This window comes from Anopheles marshallii, chromosome 2 (assembly GCF_943734725.1).
Source record: "Anopheles marshallii chromosome 2, idAnoMarsDA_429_01, whole genome shotgun sequence".
NCBI classification, from domain to species: Eukaryota; Metazoa; Arthropoda; class Insecta; order Diptera; family Culicidae; genus Anopheles; species Anopheles marshallii.
The window spans coordinates 19949818-19964072 of record NC_071326.1 but is presented as its reverse complement, the minus strand read 5'-3'; the positions used below and the strand labels follow the sequence as shown (position 1 = coordinate 19964072).

Genomic DNA, 14255 nt, shown 5'->3' with positions numbered 1-14255 from the left:
CCAGCCAAACATATGCAGTAGCTACACTCGCTACACAGTTGATAGCACGTTTTGATTACGACGTGCAAATCCAGGAGAAGCTTCATTCACATTTGCCCTTGTACTCCGCATGTCCAGGATGTTGCATACCGGGACCAGCCGTTGCACCAGGTGGTAGTGAGTAGGGTAGCATATGGAACTTTAGCAGATTGTTCGGACAGGACAGATCCGGATGTAGCGCAGTCGGGCCTGGGTGTTGGGCGCTCGGCAGAAACTCGGACGCTTTTACCTCGTGCTCCATAAACGGAAGGTGTGGCGTGCTGTAGATCTGTTCGGGTTGCTGCGCGTGGTTCGGCTTGGGCGACGCTATCAGCTTGATGTCTTTCACGTCGGGTGGCACCCCATGCCCGAGGTCCGGCACGTAGCTATGGCTGTTGGTTACCTGGCTGAAGGACAGGTCGGGCGAAGTGAGTGTGCTGTGAATGGCTGCATCGTTGCTGCTGCTGCTTCCCGCCGAACTGGTCGTATTGCCATGGCCGCTCCGTTTGCGACGCGCGTATTCGGCTTTTTTTCGCTTCCGTTCGATCCACTGTTCCGGCGATTCCTTCAGTATGCGCTCTTTCGCTTTTGCCGCATTCTTGGCCAACCTGATTGCGCGCTGATCTGGTGTTTCGTTCGCCCGCGCAATACGCATCCGTTCGGCCAGTTTCGCCAACCGCACAGCCCTCTGTTCCGCAGTTTCCATTGCCCGTCGCAACCGTTCCCTTGCCGCACTGCGCGCATGCCGGAGGGTGCGTTCGAGATCAGTCTCATTTTGTCGCTTCCGCCGATTGCTTTCGGCATTCTTTGCCAACCGTTGCCGGTACTCTTCTTCCGTTTCGGTGGCACGTTTCTGGCGCATACGCTCAGCATTGCGCGCTAGGCGACGGGCGCGCGCCTCTTCACTTTCGTTTGCGTACGCTCGGCGCTTTTTCTTCTGGCTGGAAGGTGAGGATTTGTCCGGCCCGGGTAGCAGACTGCTGGGCGGTACGGGCATCAAGCTTATCGGTGGCCCGGGAATATCGCTGAGGTCTGTGCGTAGGGGTAGCGTGTAGGAAAGGATGCCCTGCTTGATGTCCGTGTAGCAGGCATTCGGTGGCGGATATGGCGCGTTCATGGTGTCGAAATTCAGTCGCAAGCGGTGTTATTGATCAACTATCCGAACGGATTGCTGTTAGTTACTGCACAGACTCCGTATCTACTACCGGTGCTACTGCAGAGGATTATGCCCCCATCAAACATGTACCATGTTGTGTGTAGTTACCTGGACGTTGTTCTGCTTCAGTCGTTCAACTAGGGACCGCTTTAATCGCTCTCGGTGGATCGAACATCGAACGGATACGTACACCTAGTGCGCTCTTGTTTACACTGTCCCTTCATTGCATCGTGGGCACCTGTTCCAACCTGTGCAGAAGAGTGGCATTGTTTGGATATTGAGACAAAAACAACACTTCAACCACAGTTGTGCCGGACCACGCGGCGTTCAATGCACTCAACTCCCCAGTCCATAGATCTAGCGGTATCGCATCACGGAGACTACACGACAAATGTTTTGATTCATTAGATCTTGCAATGTTCGCTTCAGTTACTTGCGTGCGAAAACATCACAATTGATCGACCTTTTTTGTCAGCACAACTTGTACAACCAAATGTCATGTGGAGTCTACCGCGGACATGCAATGCACTTTCCTACGGATGTACTTTGCACTGTACTTACGAATTTATGGTGAGATTACTCGTACTTCTTTCACAAACATGCGTTCAAAAGTATTCCAAACAATAAGGGCTCGCAGTAAAATTTGGTTATTTTCTTCAATGAAAGCGCATTAGGTTTTTTTTTTTCAACGAAGCTATTGTCAAAAGCTCCGCTGTTTTTGACGAAACTTTTCGCACGAATAATCCGAACGAGACGGTCGACTTTGTTTATCAACAATCGTGTGTTTACAGCCTCGGGTTACGCGCTACACTTGATTGCATGGGTACGACACGGTGGAAATTATCAAAAAAACAGGAAATTGTTTAGACTTTTTTTCGGCACTATCAATGTTGTGTACCGCGTGAACCACGTATGCGGTTTACTCGAAATAAAAAGTACCGTGAGCCTTTGTGTTGAATTTTGAACACAGTCCAATGGAATCTACCATCGAGCAACGCTACGCAATCAAATTCTGCTTCCGCCTGGGCAAGAACACATCGGAAACGTTTGCAATGCTTCAGGAGGCCTTTAAGGATGAGTGTTTATCCTACTCCCAGGTGAAGAAGTGGTACAAGGCGTTCAAGGAAGGCCGGGAAGCGGTGGCCGACGAACCACGGTCTGGACGCCCGGTGACCTCCCGAATCTATGAGAATGTACAACGAGTGCGCGATTTTTTGAACTGTGATCGTCGGTTGAGTGTCTGCCAGGTGGCAAAGGCTCTAAATATTCCAAAGTCGACAGTGCATCGAATCATTTCCGAGGATCTATCGAAAAGGAAAGTGTGCACCAAAGGAGTACGACAGGGGAACAAAAAGGTAGAGCGCGGAATGGTGAGAAACCGCCGCGTCACTCCGACCACAAAAAGGTCGAATGAGCACATCAACGACAAAAACAATGCAGCTGGTCTTCTTCGACGCCAAGGGGGTCATGCACAGCGAATTCATACCAAAAGGACAGCAAGCTGAACGCCGCCAGCTATCTACATATCCTGAAAACACTGAAGCAAGCGGAGTTCCATCAACGACGAATGGAAATTCCATCATGACATGGCGCTCCATCACACCGCGTCCTTCGTGATTGGCTATCTGGCAATCACCTCGGTGTGGTTCCACCCTACAGCCCGGACTAGTCTCTCCGATTTGAGGACCCGCTTTCGATTGAGGGCAGCCAAAAGAACGTCAAAGCAACCCCTTAAGGACATTCTACCACAAACCTAGAAGAACACCTCCTGGACTCAAGGTCCAACAATGTATTGACGCCGGAGGTGTTTATTTTGAAGATTTAGAACTTTTTGTATTGATTCGGCCAATTAAACTGTATGTTACAAAGAGACTTCTTTAGTTTGGGATGAACCCTCTATGCTTTTATTTATTTTCCCAATCAGCCCCTACGCCAGGGTATGGTCTACACAATCGATTGTATATAGTTAAAGGCTACAGAATTGTATCGTCTTTTATTACGCTTGTTAATGTTTTGTAGAAAAAAAAACCAGAGAGCATTTTTCATCAGCGATGCGATCGTGTCTGCTCTCGCTGCAAAACTTCTGTATACGTGCTGCACATTTGTGGGGTTGTATTTTGGTATACTTCGTTCTTGCACTGTTACCTCCATATCGGTGTTTCGAGCGAAACGTAAATACACAGTCTATGTTTATTAGCTAAGGCTGCTCTCATCAACTTTATCGTTAACTGATTATACACACCTCCGTCTACTGCCCTGTTGGCCAAACCCGACCACAAACATTACGCTGTCCTTGTTTGTTTTTCTTTCTCCTTTTTGTACTGTGGATTATGTGTTAACCGTTGTACTGCACCGGCGACATCCGGCCGATGCGACAACGTCGCCCCCGGAAAAGCCAAGGACTGCTTACGAATGCACTTGAAGAATGAGATAGTTGAGTGAGAAACGGCAGAAACCACGGCGGTTGGTTTGTGTATGCGTTTTGTTATGCCCCTACGCTTACTGTCTAGCGGATCGTTCCGTTTCTACCAAACACTCCCGGACCAGGATGCGGGCGTGCACGATCAATCGCTTCAACCGTTCGGCTGAATTTCGACTTCCGGAGTACGTCGGACGCAAATCGCGCCCCATCTCCTCGATCACCATCAGCAGCTGAGCGTACTTCGACAGTCCGGCGTTGTTGGGGAAGTGATTAAACGTTGTAACCGGGGCCACTAGATTCGCGGCACTGTTGTTCGAACCGACGGTTAATGCTAGCGCACCCGACGAACCATCGTTGACCGCAGAGGACACACTGCTGTGATGGTTGTGGTTGTTGCTGCTGCGATGATTAACCTGCGGCGTTATCGTAATGTTGGCCGTATTGTTGTAGTTGCTGCTACTGCTGCTGCTGCTCCCGGTGTTGTGATTCGAATGTGCATTCTTTATCATCGGTATCGGTGTGACCGTCACGTCCGTGAGCTTCGATTCAACGGCCTGTATATCGACGTAGTCCATCGTCAAATGGCGTAGCGTTTTATTGTTGGGCTTCACAAATAACTAAATAATCCAATACGCGGGCACAGATAGCGCGCAGTAAGCCGAAGAGAAAAGAACTAAAACAATTAGCTATTGACAGATAAATGCATAAATGCAATCGATGCAATGCTATGCGTAAATTGGGGAGGGGGATTGTCACACAGGACGAAAACAAGCCAAATGGAAAAGGAGAATGACAGCTCCAAGCCACATCTTGCATCTCTGTCTGGCCCGGTTGTTGTCAATCAATTGTCAATATATTTTTGAAAAATACGTTAGCAAAACCCCCTGGTAGGTCCCAAAATATGTTTGTGCTTCCTTTGAGGAAGCTTTGTGGTTTAGTCACTGATTTATTTTATTTTGAAACTAGTTGGGTTCTAAGCTAAAGGGCAGTTGAGCATTTTTTAGCTGGAGACAAACCTTGAAATGAATACAAAATTGAAGTTCACAAACGTATGTACCATCGTGAGATCTCCCTTGGACATGACTTGAAGAAAATGGGCCAGAACACTAGAAGATCGCTTTCACAAGTACTGTGGCAGTAAAGCGCATCGTTGAAGATGGTAGCCCATAATTGAAAAACATTGCATTCAAGCCCTACGAAAGAGGCGCATCGTAAACTGATAAGGTCGAATAGCCTTGATCGATCTTGCGTTGCTAACCTAGTTGGAAGACGATCAGTTGATAAGGTCGAAACAAGGCCTGCGCTCAGCAATAGGGGCTGTCGTTGCTTTGTGAAAGCGAAAGTGGAAGCATACAATGTTTTTGTTCATTCATCCATTCATTTATTTGTTATCCTATGTGTATTTATATTTGTTTTTCTTTCTCCTTACGATCCCATTTTATGTGATCTGAAAACATTCTTCAATGAAACGTGGGTCACAAAATTTAATGATGGAACAGTCGCAGATTGGTGTGCACCATCACGATGTCGTGTTCGTTGCATGCCTCGATCACACCCGCATCGTTCGTCGAACCGGACGGACTCGCAATGTACGACACGCCGCTCAGCTTCGCCCGATCCACATTGTCCCGGAACGGGAAGAACGCATCCGAACCGAGCGAAACGCCCGTCAGCTGGCGCGTCCACTTCTCCTTATCGTCCACCGTCAGCGCGGCAGGAACCTTTTCGAGCATTGCCTCAAACTGTGCCACCGGCATATCCTTACCAACCGTCCCATTCACGTAGTTATCGATCGCGTTCGAAACTTCGGCCCGCTTGACACCCTTCCGGAACTGCATGCCGGTAACGCGCGGATGCTGGCGCAACCACCAGTTGTCGGCTTTGTCACCGGCCAGGCGCGTACAGTGAATGCGTGACTGCTGTCCCGCACCGATTCCAACCACCTGCCCATCCTTGGCGTAGCAGACGGAATTGCTCTGGGTGTATTTGAGCGCGATCGTGGCCACGATCAAATCGCGCAACGCACCCTCCGGTAGCGTTTTGTTCTTGGTGACAATGTTCGTGAACAGTGCCTTGTTAATGTCAGCATCGTTGCGACGTTGCTCGAGCTGCAGCCCGAACAGTGTTTTGCGCTCGACCGGACTCGGTTCGTACGTAGGATCGATCTGCAGCACACAGTACGAACCATTCTTCTTCTTGCGCAGTACGTCGAGCGCTTCCTCCGTATAGCCCGGCGCAATGATACCGTCCGATACTTCGCGCGAGATGATCTTGGCCGTGGCAAGATCACACGTATCGGACAGCGCAACGAAATCACCGAACGACGACATACGATCGGCACCGCGGGCACGCGCATACGCCGTGGCTAGCGGTGTAAGACTGTCGTACATATCGTCCACCATGCACAGTTTGGCCTGGTCGAGCGTCAGTGGGACACCGACCGCCGCACCGGCCGGCGACACGTGCTTGAAACTGGTCGCTGCCGGGAGACCGAGCGCACGCTTCAGCTCACGCACCAGCTGCCAACCGTTCAGGGCATCGCACAGATTAATAAAGCCCGGTGCCGCATTCACCACCTTCAGCGGTAACCGTTCCAGCGCGGTAAAGATCTGCGCCGGTTTCTGGTGCGGGTTCATACCGTAGCGCAGGTTTAGCTGCGACACACTCGCCGAGTACTGCTTGCGGAAGTAGTCGGAGATGATCGCATCGTACTCGGCGGTGTGTGTGAACGCTTTGAGCGCTAGCACCTGGCGGGTCGCGGGTGTCGTATCACCGTGCTGCCGAATCTCGTCCAACACCTTCGGATAATCCTTCGGATCGCACAGCACAGTGACGCGCTGATGGTTTTTGGCAGCGGCCCTCAACAGCGTGACCCCACCGATGTCGATGTTTTCCACCGCATCCGCAATCGTCACGTCCGGCTTGGAGATGGTCAACCCGAACGGGTACAAATTGCACACAACGATTTGGGCCAGCTCGTAACTCTGCTGCCGCATGTCCCGCTGGTCGGATTCGGTGGTACGCGCCAAAATTCCGGCATGCACCGCGGGGTGAAGTGTTTTCACGCGCCCGCCAAGCATCTCCGGCGCGCCGGTAATGTCCGAAACATCGCGCACCGGTAGACCCTGGTCGCGGATCGCTTTCGCAGTACCGCCGCTGGCCACTAGCTTCAGGCCGAGCTCGTTTAATGCCTTAGCAAACTCCACCAACCCGGACTTGTCCGACACACTTACGAGAGCTGCGAATGAAAGTGAATTAGAGTCATGCGAATGATTTACAAAGCACGTGAGCTACCGACGATCACTTACCAATTTTTCCACTAGCCATGGTGCTGTATCGTTTCCAACCTTTCACTACCGAAGTCGCGTGTAGACTGCTCACCGAGACCCACAAACGGAACGCTGGAAAACGCAAGAATCGATCGATAATATGATCCGTAGGAAAAAAAACAATCAACACCCGGAACGCTGATAAGGCGCCCTCGTTGGATGCATCAACGTTGAAAGGGGGGACTGCGTTACCAACGCACAGCCTTGCCGGAGAGATGGTTCCAGCATTCGCTGGCTGGTTCTCCCGAGGCGATAGTGCCAATAGTGATAGGAACTAAATGACGCTCATGAAGCGAAACCGCCAGGAGGTCAATTTTGGAGGTTATGGGTTTGTTTGTTGCAATGGGGGTGATGAAAAGCACACACACACACACACACACATCTTGAAGCAGGTCACGCTTTTTTACAAACAAGGACGTGTACTACAAATCAAGTGATCGTGATTATTTTACTCACTTGTTTTGAGATGCAGACGGCTGTTAAACTTGGAGATCACACAAAATTAGAACCCAACATAAAGTGCGGGACAAGCTCACGAAACAGGTTACTAAACGATCTGTAGCACAGCGTAAAAATCACACCACACACACGGTTCCTCGGTACTCACGGCAACCGGCAACGGAAGCAAATGTTCGTCGTTTCCAGCACATGGATCTCCAACCGGCTTGATTGGTGAGGTTAATTTACGCTGTTGTCCGCTGTGAAGCTGTGTACCTCGCAGGCAATCATACAAGTGAAGCAAGTTTCTCTTTCTCTCTCGCTCTCTGTCCATTAGACGCACGATCGTAATCATTCGCGATCGCTTAGAACTTCGCGCGCGTATTTCACCCCGTGCTGTGTTTGTAGTGGTAGTGGGATCATAATTCTTATGATTCTTCCTACAGATACAAAAGATTCTCCTGTTCCGGCGCGCAGTACCCTGATTGCAGCTATAGAGACTTAAGGCAACTGTGGACGGAACTTCAGCAGTAGCGTTCTGGAAAAGGGTGAATCCGTTCCTTTTCCCAGATACCTGAAGGACTGTCTGTAACAATAAGAGCCTGAAGATATTGAAGACGAGCTCGTATTTCCAGGAGTAAGTTGTTGGGAGACATATTCAACATCATCGTCAATTCAATTATTTTCTTACTCTCTTGACCATCACCACGTGGTGATGGTATTGCTTTCGCCAAATGGTTACCATGGTAACTAGCAGCACATGTTTGATTTGTAATTTTTGTAACTGTTAAGCTTGAAGGTCATAAATCGGCGCAAAAAGAGAAGTTTAAGCTTCGGTTAAAGTCAGAATCTATCAATCCAACGTACACTCGTCTACATTATAGTTCACGCAGAGCTTGGTCATTAGTGCCGATGGACAATATTAAAATCCTCCCAGCTGAATTATCGTATGACCATGCAGCATACCGGTTTTCACAAGATTGAAGTACAGCAATCAAAAAGGCATTTATTTAGGTTTGACGATTTTACGTTTTATTTCGCTTCTTTTTCTATCTTCCGTTTTTCATTTGTTGTTTATTAAAACTATTATCGCTTCTAGCTGTTCTTGTTGTTGTTTGTTCGTGCAAAGAAAACAGGAAATATATTTTAATAGTCTTTTCTTTTCCTTGCTCATATACAATTCCTGCATGGCATTAATTCAAATGTTGCAAGAGCAAAAAAAAAAGCATAAATTGCACTTGAACACAATCACGATTAACGAAAATGCGCAAAAGAGGCAAAAAAACATACTTGGAGGGAAATTACTAACTCTTAATCATACAGTAAGGAGTGTTTTCGACTTTAGCAGTGATTTTGTTTGTTGCTTCTTCGGGCACATACGATCGAACGATCGGATTTCTGGAGCGTGCGAGCGGTGGACAATAAAATTTGTCCTTCCGGTGTTTTGTGTTGCGTCACATGCTGCCTACTGCTCTGTGTTTGCTATGCCCGTTGATCTTTCGCGGTTTGTATTGAACGCTGCTTCAGAGTGTGCCATCCCAGCAAAAGGGACAGCCACGAATCGGAAGTAGCAGCTCATCAGTCCTCAGTGTTTGTCCTGCGCTATTCTACGATCCTTACGTTACAATTCACACATACACGCACACACATGCATCTGTATATCACTTACATACAATAGAATACACACGTACACACATTTCATTTTCCTTCAGTCATACAATGATGTGGCCACATCATCCACGTGTCGCGCGGGTCGGTTGTCCGTCGGCTTGAGACCTTCGCTTACAGCTCGTCATGTTCGCCATCGGCATCGATGGACTCTTCTTCTTCATCCGCACCGGCCGCATCGTCCCCGGCCGGTTCGTCCACGAACACTTCCTGCTCGGGTTGTTCGTCCAGCGATACACCCAACGTTTGGCGCATCATGCGCTCGATGCTGTCGGCAAAGTCGGCCGTTTCCGGCAGCTGGAAGCCCGATCGTAGTGTGGCCGTGTTGAACATCAGCACTGCCATATCCTTCGCGACGAGATCGTCCGTGTCCACTTCGACGCGGCGCAACAGTTCACGCATCAGCGGATGACGCGGATTGATTTCGAGCGTTTTCTTCTGATTCAGGTAGTAGTGCCGCTGAGCGTCGTCCGTTTTCTGGTGCGCATTGGCCAGTGCTAATCGTTCCATGTTGCCGGTCCAGCCAAACATCGATGCGACCAGTGCGCATGGTGAGTTGGCGAGTCGTTCGGACAGCTGGGCTTTGGCAATCTTGTCCTTCAGCGCGACATCGTTCAACCACTTCAGCAATGGCTCGTACTCTGTCTTCAACTCTTCGAACCGTGCCTTCGATTCTTCCGATTCGTTCAGCGTGAAACCCTCCTTGGCGACGTTCTGGAACCGCTTGCCGTCAAACTCGGGAAGCGCCGAAATACTGTACTCATCGACGGCCTCCACCAGGAAGAGCACTTCGTATCCGCGCGATAGCAAACGCTCAACGAACGGGGACTTTTCAATCTCGGCACGGCTCGGACCGGCAATGAAGTAGATGTTGTCCTGTTTGGGCTTCATGCGGCCCACATAGTCCGACAGGCTAGTGAACTCCTTGTTCTTCGTCGAGGACGACTGGAACCGGAGCAGCTTGGCCAACCGGGACCGATTGCTCGGATCCTCCATGATGCCCAGCTTAATGTTGGTGGAGTACTCCTTCCAGAACTTGTCGTACTGCTCCTTGTCGATCTTCTTGATCATGTCGAGCGCCTTGCGGACGAGCTTCTTCTTGATCACCTTGATCAGTTTGTGCTGCTGGAGCGTTTCACGCGACACATTCAGTGGTAGATCGTCCGAATCGACTACACCACGGATAAAGTTCAGATAGTTCGGCATCATGTCGTTAAACTCGTCCGTAATGAACACCCGACGCACGTACAGCTTGATGTTGTCCGCCTTCGTGCCGTACTTGTTGAAGCTTTCCGACGGTTGCACCTTCGGGACGAACAGTAGCGACTTGAACGTGACCTCTCCTTCCGCGATGAAGTGCGTTTGTGTGAGCGGTTCCGACGTGTCCTTAGTGAGGCTCTTGTAGAACTCGGTGTACTCGTCATCCGTCACTTCGCTCACCTTGCGCGTCCAGATGGGTTTGCTGTCGTTCATGATCTCCCAGTTCCAGACCGTTTTCTTCACCTTCTTCGTCTTCGGTTTGTCACTGTCGGTCGTCTCTTCCTCCTCGACCTTCACGTCCTCCTCCTCGTCCGTGCTGTCTTCCTTCGTGTCAGCTGGCTTTTCGCTGGCTTCCTCCTCGACGGCTACCTCCTCCTCCACCTCCTTGCTCGTCCACATGTAGATCGGGAAGTTGATGAACTGCGAGTACTTCTTGATCAGCTGCTTGACCGTATCGTCCTCCAGGAAGTCGAGAGCTTCCTCCTTCAGATGCAACGAGACCTGGGAACCACGCTCCAGGGTGTTACCGCGCGGATCTTCCACAATGCTGAAGCTGGCCGCATCCGACTCCCAGATGTACTGTTTGTCGTCGTTGTGCTTCGTCGTCACGACGACCCGGTCGGCCACGAGGAACGCCGAGTAGAAACCCACACCGAACTGACCGATCATATCGTTTACATCCTGCCCGTCGGCCTTGTCCTTCTCCTGCATCTTTGATAGGAAATCGGCAGTACCAGACTTCGCGATCGTACCCAAATTGTTCACCAGATCCTGCTTCGTCATACCGATACCGGTATCGATGATGTGCAGCACCTTGCCTTCCTTGTCCGCCTTGATTTTTACCTCCAGATTGCGATTAGTGTCCAGCACGGACGGATCGGTTAGCGAGAGCAGACGGATCTTGTCCAGTGCATCCGATGCGTTCGAGATCAACTCGCGCAGGAAAATTTCCTTATTGCGGTACAGCGAGTTAATGATCAGCTTCATCATCCGGTTCACCTCCGCCTGGAAGGTAAACTTTTCCGACTTTTCCCGCAGTTCCTTCATCTGGGCCACGTTGAGCCCGTCCAGTTTGATAGCCTCCTCTTCACGCTTGACCGCCTCCGCATCGGTTCGTGAGCCTTCCTTCGAGGCACCGAGATTATTGTCCACCCGTGGCAGTGTGTCGTCATCGTCATCGGCTTCCGCACGTACGTGGTGAATTCCTGCAACCCAGATAAATCCCCATGTTAGATCCACGTCAACACAAACCGGATGGTGGGATGAGACGAGCGTAAGATTACAACCTTCGAGCATCATCTCGAAAGTTCGATAGGCCACGTACACCGAGATGGTGGTTTTTCCAATGGCGACGATTTGCCCGACTTACCTGAAACCAGGAAAACACCCAGTACTAGAAGTAGCAAGTACTTCATAGCGATACGTTTGACTACTCTTACACGCACAATCACAGACAACACCGATGTCCACCGGAATCGACAGGGAATGGTAAATCGCCGTCGGAATGAAACTGGCCGAGCTACACGGTAAAGCCGCTCCTTCAACGGTCTGCAAACGAATACACCTTGCGGTACAGAACGCCGCTGTCAAATAAACCATAAACGAAGCCATGGTCCGTAGTCGTACCCACACGCTGCATCGCTTGAAACGCATAATGCTATCCTGCTTGCTCCGCTACGGTGAAGCGCATGACGTCACAGTAGTCCGCGCTGTTGCAGTGTACGGTATGGAAAGACCTCCTTACGTGGTGCTTACAAGAATATTTGGCGTTTTCTGATTGGTCCAAATCAGGCTTCTGGCTATAGGGTGCATTTACACTGTGCAAAACCATAACCGAGATCGAGTCTCGCGTGTTTTGCAGTTTGCGAAACATCTATCGAATATTTGGAATGTTTTTTCTTCAACCTAATTCAATTTAGATTTTCTTCAAATGGAAAAAGTATGCATATTGAACACTCAATGTTCGTTAAAATAATTTGACGATTATATGTGTTTCGTGAGAATCGAAATAATTCTAACCTTTAATAATATTTTACACAACTGTGTAAAAATAAAGCAAATAAAACAGTGCAATATAACACGAAACAAAATATACAAACACAATTCTGCCTTAAAATATTCCGATGTTAACCAAGTGACTTTTTGGTTCGGTTTTGAATGCGCAAGCGGCTCTACACCTAAAAGCTCCCGAAAACGCTTAAGAAACGCCATGTTTTCGTTGTTCAATTTCCCACGCGTGAACTAAAACAGAAACACATTATTTCTAACGAAATCTCTCATTTGTTTGATCATCGGTAATAATAGTATGAACATGGCACCAAATGTACATTACATACCAACACTTCCAAATTACGGATAGAATTATCAAAGCAGAAAGTAAACCATGCAGGAAAGCTAAATTTACCCCAGATGTTCACATTTACCTGGCCTCCGATCTTTAAAGCGACGTGCATAATGTACAACGCAATTTAAACCATGTAAAAACAAATTCTTTTTCATTCAATTCTAGATTTCAGCCCCCGACCAGTGTCGTTTAGTACCATTTTCGCTAACAGTCGGGGAACTTTATATCGGTTCCGTTCAAATTTCGCTCCGTCCATTCGCTAATCCGTCGTTTGATATCCTCCGTCATCTCTTCCGCATTGCCACGGACCTGTCCATTGCGAACGAATCCCTGTTCGCCACTGTTCAGGATGCCAACCGCCTTCAGCTCCTCACACGTGACCGATTTGTTGTTGCGGAAGTTTCGTATGTCCAGATGTGTGCACATGGTGTCGATTTGATGGTCGGTGAAACGTTTGCCCAGAAAGGCGGCAGTCTTCCGGATGGTGGCGGGCAGATTACGTTTCATGTCTTCGTAGTACATGAACAGTACGTTCTCACGGTCCTTCTCAGCCCAACCTTCCTTGATGTGGGTCCAGTACGGTGACCAGGGAGCTACCAGAAGGATGGTTAATACATATCATTGGAAATGTAAATAATGGTAAGACAGAAAACTCACTCAAACCGCTCTCAAAATAGTTGTAAAATGTCTCGAAATCCCCGACGTATCCCTGAGTCCGGTACAAACGATTCAGATGGTAGTAGGACACAACCACATCGGAAGGGTTTCGTGCGACATAGATGATCTGCGAGCGAGAGAAGGGAGTTTGTTCAGACATTTGTCCACATTTGATGTGTTAATGCTTTTGCCCACCTTGGACTTTTTCTCAAACACACTCGGCGGTAACAGTGACATGGGGAGATGAGTTTTAATGTACCGTGGCGTCTGCATTTCCGACAGCATGAGACCAGCCGGTTGAGAAAGCTGTTCGATGAACTTCATATTTTCAGCGTCGTGCTCGTTTTCCTTCAGAAATTCTGCCTTCACTTCGTTGTGCACAAACAGGTGAAATCTGTTGGAAATTGGCTGTGACATTTGCTGACTAATCTTGCGGCCCATGGTACTTACTCTAGAAAGGGAAATCTCTGCGTCAACGGAATGCTTTTGGCGGTGTCAAAGTCAAGTTCGTTGCATATCAACCAAACCATCTCCTGCGTCCAGGTTGTGCCCGACCGTGGAAAGGTGACGATCTACGGATCACAAATATTATTCGGTGTAGTGTTTTAATCATTGGACCTTTGGCCAATGGGTTTACAAAACCAATAATTACCCACGTATCGTCTGGACGTGCCTCGAACGAGTACAAACTTTCCGCATACTGTTTGAAGCGAGATGGGAAAAACCATCGCTTTTCTCCAACTTGAACAAATCCGGTACGTTCGCCTAGAAACAGAAAAAAGAATAACATTTTTGAAAAGCGATCACGCGGTATAAAATGTCACAAACCATGGAAATCTTTCAGCAACTGTTCGTTCTGTTCAGGCTCCACAAAGTCTATGCTGTAGGGGAAAGACATCTCGAAAGTGGCACCTTTAACCGACTACAGACGCGAGTCCCAACGCAACATCCGCTGACACTGCG

General features: G+C 49.0%; 5 protein-coding genes across 5 annotated transcripts; 1 reads left to right on the top strand and 4 right to left on the bottom strand.

The window, feature by feature from the left end:
- Positions 1-2148: 2148 nt before the first annotated feature.
- Positions 2149-3140, top strand: LOC128716527 (protein GVQW3-like). The gene is made up of 2 exons (XM_053811345.1): positions 2149-2544; positions 3099-3140. Exons 1-2 carry the CDS (start codon positions 2149-2151, stop codon positions 3138-3140), a joined length of 438 nt encoding a protein of 145 aa, XP_053667320.1.
- Positions 3141-3673: 533 nt separating this feature from the next.
- Positions 3674-4171, bottom strand: LOC128707949 (cyclin-dependent kinase 2-associated protein 1). Its single transcript, XM_053802907.1, has one exon. It carries the CDS (start codon positions 4169-4171, stop codon positions 3674-3676), a length of 498 nt encoding a protein of 165 aa, XP_053658882.1.
- A 909-nt stretch (positions 4172-5080) lies between these two features.
- LOC128719852 (bifunctional purine biosynthesis protein ATIC) lies at positions 5081-6938 on the bottom strand. The gene is made up of 2 exons (XM_053813491.1): positions 6905-6938; positions 5081-6834 (listed from the first exon to the last, which is right to left on the bottom strand). Exons 1-2 carry the CDS (start codon positions 6921-6923, stop codon positions 5081-5083), a joined length of 1773 nt encoding a protein of 590 aa, XP_053669466.1. The 5' UTR covers positions 6924-6938.
- Positions 6939-9145: 2207 nt separating this feature from the next.
- LOC128709649 (endoplasmin) lies at positions 9146-11706 on the bottom strand. Its single transcript, XM_053804654.1, has 2 exons — positions 11661-11706; positions 9146-11496 (listed from the first exon to the last, which is right to left on the bottom strand). The coding sequence occupies exons 1-2, from the start codon at positions 11704-11706 to the stop codon at positions 9146-9148; spliced, it is 2397 nt and encodes a 798-aa protein (XP_053660629.1).
- Positions 11707-12839: 1133 nt separating this feature from the next.
- On the bottom strand, positions 12840-14190 carry LOC128719059 (sulfotransferase 1C4). The gene is made up of 6 exons (XM_053812679.1): positions 14121-14190; positions 13945-14057; positions 13743-13864; positions 13488-13686; positions 13293-13419; positions 12840-13228 (listed from the first exon to the last, which is right to left on the bottom strand). The coding sequence occupies exons 1-6, from the start codon at positions 14188-14190 to the stop codon at positions 12840-12842; spliced, it is 1020 nt and encodes a 339-aa protein (XP_053668654.1).
- Between the last annotated feature and the right edge of the window lie 65 nt (positions 14191-14255).